This window comes from Nannospalax galili, unplaced genomic scaffold, assembly GCF_000622305.1.
Source record: "Nannospalax galili isolate Female #2095 unplaced genomic scaffold, S.galili_v1.0 scaffold17, whole genome shotgun sequence".
Classification (NCBI taxonomy): domain Eukaryota; kingdom Metazoa; phylum Chordata; class Mammalia; order Rodentia; family Spalacidae; genus Nannospalax; species Nannospalax galili.
This window is the reverse complement of record NW_008342276.1, coordinates 5628946-5637069: the sequence shown is the minus strand read 5'-3', so window position 1 is coordinate 5637069 and position 8124 is coordinate 5628946. Positions and strand designations below refer to the sequence as shown.

The following is an 8124-nucleotide window of genomic DNA, read 5'->3' as shown; positions in this document are numbered from 1 at the left end:
CGTTATTAGCATTTTTCTAGCCATTGGGTAAAAGTTCAGTTCCAAAATGTCATGCAACAATGTACTTATTATTTGAAAGGGGAAAAGTTGCTTTTACATTAAAGAAGTCCAATGGATACCACAAAACTAAGACATCAGATACATTCTTAATCGAATTCGTTCTTTACATGGAACACACTGACATCACCTGCCTCTTAGAGTGAATACTCATCATAAAGGGTATCGCAGCCTATTAAAATAAAAAATGTTCATCCTGAATTTTGTCTTGTGAAACCAAGCAGGAAAATCCAAATACAAGGACATTCTGTAACATAACTGCCCTGAACTCTTCAAGATGCTGATATAATGTAAAACCAGGGTACTGGGGAAAACTCTTACATTAAAGAGTAAACTGAAGAGAAAGCAACAGAATAAGTAAATGTAGTGCATGACCCTGAACTCCACCTTGGGGAAGTTGGAATATATATTAAGCACTAGATAAAAAGTAATTCATTGATATTGTTTCCAGAACATGTAATTGTGATATGGTTATATTTTGGAAATCAATCCTGAAATGTTTAGAATTGAATTATTTCCAAATTATTCTCAAGTGATTTACTTAAAAAGAAAATGTTTATATATAGACAGATAGAAAGGGGAGAGCAAGCACCTTGTTAATCAAAGTTGGATTTAGGTGAAACTTAGATTAGTGTTCACTTTCAGTAGATTTGATATGACTTACAACAGAAAGTTGCACCAAAAAAAAATTTATCAGTAAAGTAAATGAGCCTGTTTGTTTCTGGCTCTTGCTCCTTGCCTGGTTCTGCTCTTAAGCATACCACCCAGTCTGTGAAGTGCACTGGTACATACATGTCCATAAGTGTAGTCAGCATTCTTAGATACCTTTTGTGAGTTAAGGGAGGCTTTCCTCTCTCTCTGGTTTTATACTTGAATTCCAGTCAACAGCTTAATTCTTCATTCTGCATCAGCTTCAACTGTTATTTCAGTGAATTCCTCTAACAGTGAGGAAATTTTAAAAAACTCATTGTCAGTCAAGATGAAATGATTTTATTTGTTGTGCTGCTGGGGATCTGGGATCTGGACATACTAGGCAAACACTCGGCCACTTGAGCTACACCACCAGTCTCCAGATTTCATTCTGTTCCACAAACATTTACTAGGACACTGCAATTCACAATTCCCCTGCTGATTAAGCACTTGGCTACTTGTAAAATTGTGTTTATAATGTGGGACTTTGTCAATGCTTCCCAAAGAAGTATAAAATATTCATAACTTTTCATAAATATAAAACCAATAGGCAGCTTTCTTCCATAAATGAAATGTAGTTGACACTTAATATTCCATATGTCTAGGCATCCGCTGCCAGTTGTGAACCTATGTAATTATGGCTGAGGACTGGAATATACTAAGGAATTTATGGTATTGAAGAAAGGGATATAAATGTGGCTAAAATACTTTTCATTAAAAAAGTGTATTATCTGTTGTATCTATTATGCTTCATATAAGTTGATAGTGACATATAAGAATCATAATAAAAGGCCATTTTTTAAGGCCAGCTGAGTCAGGAGACCCTGTCTCAAAAACAAAACAAAACAGCCATTTGAAGGGACTGGGGAGAACAGGAAATACAGTTTGAAAGGCAGTGGCACTGGATGGGGAGACTCCGCACACACTGCATCAGGTGAAAAAGTGTGATGGTGGGCCAGGCAGTTCCTTCTTGATGTTGAGGAGAACGGAATAAGTCAAATACTACTTTTTAAAACCTCAATTACCAGGATGGCACACACCTATAATCCCAGCACTTGAAAAGTAGAGTTCAGGATTTCAAAGCCATCCTGAGCTATCCAGAGTGTTCCAGTCCAACCTGGGCAAAACCCTGTCTCAAGAAAAAGGAGGGAGGGAGGGAGGGAGGGAGAAGGAGTGATCATAAAGTTTATCACTGGTTGGTTGTACTTTTCAAAGATATACACAAAGTATTTTAAAATTATATTGTTTTTCTCATTCTACTCATTCCATAAACATTCTTTTTGCTTATTTTTAATATTAAATATTACTGTTTATTAATAAGAAAGCTATTTTAAGAAAACTAAGTCCAAATATGTTTAATGTAGGATATTCCAGAAGATATCCTTAAGAATTTGGTGGAAGAGCTTCCTCAGCCACGGAGAGTGCCTAGACGTCTAGATGAGTACACCCAGGAGGAAATAGAGGCGTTCCCCAGACTGTGGGCTCCGTAAGTGTGCCTTTCCTCTTTTCTGTCCACTCATATTTCTCAATTTCAGCTCAGTGTCTTGTTTCCTTGGACAATGAATGGTAAGATCCTCGAGGGTGGTGTGGATGAACAGCTTTTTATCCCCCTGGAAAGAGAGCAGCTGTTACCTACAAAGAAACTCCAGGTGGAGATGTTGGACTCCATGCGAGGTTAAGCACAAAAGTGTCAGATACTTCATTTGGGGTGACCTTATTTGGAATGACTAAATCTTCTGGATAGTGAATCTGTCATGGTCAGCCCAAAACAATGATTCTCAAGTTTTGGATTGTTTCATAAGCAAAGAATTCTATCTAATGAAATGTCACTAATTCTGGAACTTACTTTTGATTCAAGAGAAACACAAAAGTTTTTCCTTTCTTCCATATAATTTCCTGTATCTAAGCTCCGCAAAGCCTTTGAGATTTGACAGGCTGTCTTTTACCCAGTGGTCTCCAAGCTCGTTTGGCTGGGGGAAAAGCAAGATGAAGCGTGTAGCTGACATCCCAGGCAGTGCCTCCTGCAGGCCTTCGCTGGCTTGGGCTCCCCGTTGTAGGCTTTCCTTTCGTTTGCTGCTTTTATTCTAATGCTGTTTGATGTTTGTGTAGTTATCTTTTTAGTGTCTTGTTCTCCTCACTGGATTTCATAAGGAAACTGCATCCTCGCATGACTTAGTGCTAAGTAAGATGCTAAAGTAGGCACGCTGTAAATATTGAATGAATAAGTTAATGAAGACAATTTTCTTATCAGCTTTTATAAGTGAAGTTAGAAAACAAATCTAGAAAAAAATGAATCAAAACCTGGTTTTATTTTTCATAGCCATGTGTCACTATCAAGGAAAATCTACTCTTTATCTATTATCTCCCTACATTAATAATAGTAAAAAATAAAAGCATTTACTGTGTTCATAGCTATTTAGTCCTCTGAGCAAACTAATGAGTTAGTATATTTTATCCCCATTTTTTATAAATGAGAGAATAGAGGCATAGGAAGATAAAATGGCTGCTCAAAATCACATAATTATAGGTGGTGGGCTAGGGATTTAAGCTGTAAGTGACTAGCTCCTGGGTCATCCTCCTGACTGTAACACTGGAGAGCCCCTGTTTCCTTGAGTATCCTCAGTGTTCTAAGCTGTAAACATGTTACCTGCTACTGAGTGCTAGGAAATGTAAGCACTGAACAGCCTGTTCATCTAATCATCCCCAACTCTTAGAAATAGTGCTGGGGAGATGGAGTTGGGACTGGAGAGATGGTTCAGCAGTTAAGAGTGCTACTCTTGCAGAGGACCCGGTTTGAATCCCAGCACACACATGGTGGCTAACAACCATCCATAACTCCATTTCCAGGGGATCTGACACCTTTTTCTATCCTCCACAAGCATTGTACAACACAGGTACACTTACACATGCAGGCATAACACTCATAAAGTAAAAATAAATTAATTTTAAAGTTTTTTTTAATGACTAAAAACAAACAAATAATGCTTGGTACATGTAATGACTCAGTGTTTTTGAAAAAAATTAATTCCCTCAGAATTAATTTTGAAGTTACCATTCATGATAACATCCATACTTAGGTTCACTTCTTGTCTCCAAAGTACCTATTCCATAATCTCAAGTAACTTGTTTATTATTCTGAGCTTATTTCCTTATCTGAACTTACATTGTTTAACACGCTTGCTAAAGTAGCATTTTATGCAAAGACATGTAAGGAAAATACTATTCCCAAATACTCAGTTTTGATAAATTATACTCTGAAGAGGTCAGTAATCTTTTAGAGTTCAAGAAGGTTGCCTTCCTGTAACAATATCCCATGAACGGAGGTATTGTTTCTGATACTCTTAGAGATACACCATCATAAGTAAGTTTGTATTATTGACCAAGCATTCTTTTACTAGAAACTACTGAAAGTGCAATTAAAATATGAGACCAAACTCTTTATGAACTTGAAGTTATCTATCATGAATATTCCAAAGTATTTTTTAAAACAGATAAGCAAAGCAGTGTAGTAATATACTAGCATTCATGACAAAGTCTGTTTAATATTGTTATAATCAAACAATGCTCATCAGAAAGCTTATTTTACTAAGGGACCCCTGCTTCATTTTATAACAAGGTAACAGTAACTGAGTGTCTCCAATATATTAACAGAATTAGAAAACCTTTTTATGGTTTCTTTTTCGGTCTTTTTGAAATAGAGCCTTCCAGTAGCCCCAGCTGTCCTGGAACTCACTATGTAGACCAGGCTGGCTTGAACTCACAGAGATCTGCCTGCCTCTGCCTCCCGAGTGCTGGCTTTAAAGGTGTGCGCCACCACACCCAGCTCTAGAAAGGGCTTTTATGTCACGTTTTTAAAGAGGCTTTAGTGAGACATAGAGCCACTTGGTTTTATTTTTGAGTTACTATTTCGTTCCATATTTCCCTCTAACAGGAATATGCATTAGACAGCAGGTTTTTCTTTAGGCTTCTTTAAATTTGTACTCTTGCCTCATAAATACTCTAGTCTGTTGCCAAAATAATAAAATGGATATGCATTTACTGAAACTTTATCATGGTATAGGTCAGTCTGTCATTTAGTATAAACCATTCAAAATGTCATTCTCTCTGCATATTAGAGCTGAGATTAAGCCCAGTTAATCTTTAGTCCATGAAAAGCACACGACCAGAAAAAAGAGTCATTTTAATGACTTTGTCTGAGAAATAGAAATCTTTGAGTTCAGGGATATGCGATGCAGCTTTCTACAGTGAAGAGAATACCTTTTATCTGAACTTCATAGACCGTAGCCACTGGCCAGGTGTGGTTACTGAGCACTTCCACTGTGGGTAATGTGACCAAGGAGCTTAAATTTAATTCTGTGTAATTGTCATGAGCTTAAATTTCAGTAACCATGTGTGACTAGTGATGACCTTATTGGCCTGTTCCTTTGGAGCTGTTTAGCACTTCATAAAGTTCTTCAAGCAAATTTTGTCTACTTTAGAATTAGAATTAAAATATCTTATATACCATGCAAGTCAGTACATTGAAAATGGAATTTCTTGGGGTTGAAGATTTAACTTTATGAGAAGAAAATTTTTCTCCCTTTAGAGTAGGAACCTACCTGAAATATGCTTTTATTCCACCCCAAGTAGCAAAGCCAAGAATGTAATCTTCCTTTGGAATGTCATAATTAGAATATTCTCATAGAGCTGATGGTAGATCTGCAGATATGACCAAAACAGATACACTTGAATCAACTACAAGTAAACAGACTAGAAAAGAGCTTGCTTTGGTTCTGTTTGCCCAGTTAAACTTATATGAGGATTTTGATTTGCTTTTGGTAATGGGAATTTACTAACTTTCTTCTCAGATGCTAAAAACTTTAAACAGCAATAATTATCAGCCTAAGCTTTGAACCATCAAGTGGCTAACAAGACTGATTTCATCTTAATTCAATGCTAGTACTGACTGTTGAGAGTTCATTTAAATTATGTTAAATAGCAATATTCTCTCAGGCCTAATCTCAGCAGATGCTAATGAGTTCTTCGTTTCTTATTGTTTAATCATTTGTAAAAAAATAATGGTCAGAGTTAAAAAAGGAAACTAGTATGTATAACTGAACCATTTCTTTTAACTACAGGCTGTTCTCCTTATATGTAGTATTAGCTGGACCTCTCCTCTCACAGTAGTGGTGTGCTTGTCTTGTTAGCATCTTTTACTCCTCACAAATACATGACTTTTTGAAGGACACTGTTGGTAGTACAAAGTAGATATGAGTCTGCCTTGTACAAATAGCGATTGGGGGGGGTCTTCTCTTAGAATTTCTCTTTTTCATGAAAGGAAATTAAAAAATAGTAAGACTGTCTTTTCATAGCACTTCGGTTGCCTGAAATAGTAGCTTTCAAGTGAGCAACTTATTTTAATGTTATCAATAATTATTTCTGTAATGTTACTGTTTTGCCAGCACATTAAAAACCACAATAACCATGGAAACTGTAGTGCTGTGATTGAAATGGACTTTTTTTTTTTATTGTGTGAGCTAAAAATAAAAAAAAAAAATGGTTCATTTTAAGCTTTTTATTTTCAAGGTTTGTAAAATTCTGTAAGAGAATATTTCTTTGGAAAAACTGCATATGTGGAAAATTTTGACTTGAACTGCTTTGCGTTTGATTTCCTCATTTGTTAACTCAATGGCGCTTTATTTTAAGCAAAAGTCTCACCTTTGTAGAGAAATTACATGGAAACTTAATTTAAGGATGCCCTTAAATGGACATCCATGATGCTTGGAAATAGGCGTTTGTAATGAAAACCCACGTTCCTCATGTTTACAGAGTGTGCTGTTAGAAAATGCCTGCAGAGAGAGGGGAGGAAAGGAAAGGGGGTGTGAGGACCACCATGGTGGGCTCAGAATTGTCTTCCCATGCAGTAGGACTAGGTTTAGAGAGTTTAATAAGTAATCTGCATGGCACTGTGAAGGGAAAGTGGGGTTCCAAATGCTGGGAATGGTAGCACCTGGAATCTCTGGGGGAACGGGGCGGGGGGGCTGTTCCGTCTGCAGTTCTGAAAGAAAGCAAGGCTTCAGGTGAGTGCATGACACTGATATCAAAGCTTCTAATCCTAAAAATGTACATTTTCAATTTTAGTAATATTAAGAAAAAAGTTTTACATATGTCTTTATGAAATATGCTTTGGAGCATAAATTTAAAGATGATGAAGAAGGATTTTTACCTTCTCTAATCTCATAAGGAGTGAATCTGGACAGCTTTAAGTTTTTCCGCAACTGTAAGCTAGCCTAGTCATGTGGCATTTTCCAACGAGACTTAAGTTAATTGCTGCCCTTCACAGTCAGAAGCTATTAGCTGGACTGGAGGAAGAGAGTTACTTTCCAACTTTCCCATCCTGTTTCAACCAGTTCAGCATTGGCATAAACCTCAGTATTTCTGGTGCTGCATTTGTTCACATGAGGCATTCTAAGCTGTCTGTTCTTCTGGGTATGAACAGATCATAATTGTTTGTTAAAATGAAAAGGGAATCTACTTAAAATGAAAAAAAAAAATTACACATCCTAGGTAATAGAGATCCTGACCACAAAGGTAATGATTGGATATGGACAGATGGATGGACGGACGGATGGACGCATGGACGCATGGGTGGGTGGATGGATGGATGGATGGATAAACAGATGATAGATAGAGGCAACTCCTATTCATTTTAAACAAAGAACAGTCAATAATTTGGCCTTTAAAATTGTTAAAATCTTGCTATTTTAGTTTTTGGAAACTAAACTAGCCTTTCTGATCAGGATTGCAGCAAAGTGCATCAAACATCTTTAAGAAACATGCTGCATCAGCAGATTTCCTGGGACAATTTAGTCTAAATAATCCTATCTATGCAATGGAAATACTTAAAACTCAACTGACCTTATGTCATTTTTAAGATAGCTAACTTTAGATTTTATCATTGTCTTTTCTTGAGTAGCTCTTTTAAAATATTTTATTATTATTGTATGTGTACGAGTATATTGCCTGAATGTATGTATGCATTGTTTTGCAATGCCTACAGAGGCCAGAAGAGGGTTTCAGATTCCCTGGAACTGGAGTTATGAATGAATGGTTGTCAGCCATCATGTTAATGCTGAGAATTGAACCTGGGTTCTTAGCATGAGCAGCCAGTACTCTTAACTATTGAGCCTCTCTCCACCCTGAGAATAAGATATTTTTGAGACTTACTAAATTTGAATTATTCTCATTCCTTAGATTTGCAACTGAAATATGAAGCTGTTTTAACTTAGAAAATGAATCCGGGGCTAGAGAGATGGCTCAGTGGTTAAGAACACTGGTTGTTCTTGCAGAAGACCCTGGTTCGAATCCCAGCACCCACATGGCAGCTAACAGCTATCC

The 8124-nt window shown here is 36.8% G+C and overlaps 1 protein-coding gene across 1 annotated transcript in view; it reads left to right on the top strand.

The window, feature by feature from the left end:
* Mrpl13 (mitochondrial ribosomal protein L13) overlaps positions 1-8124 on the top strand; it is a 49289-nt gene that overhangs the window by 28131 nt on the left and 13034 nt on the right. The window contains exon 6 of the mRNA XM_008837983.3: positions 2112-2233. Within this exon, the coding sequence (XP_008836205.1) occupies positions 2112-2233 (122 nt within the window). The remainder of the gene's footprint in view (positions 1-2111; positions 2234-8124) is intronic.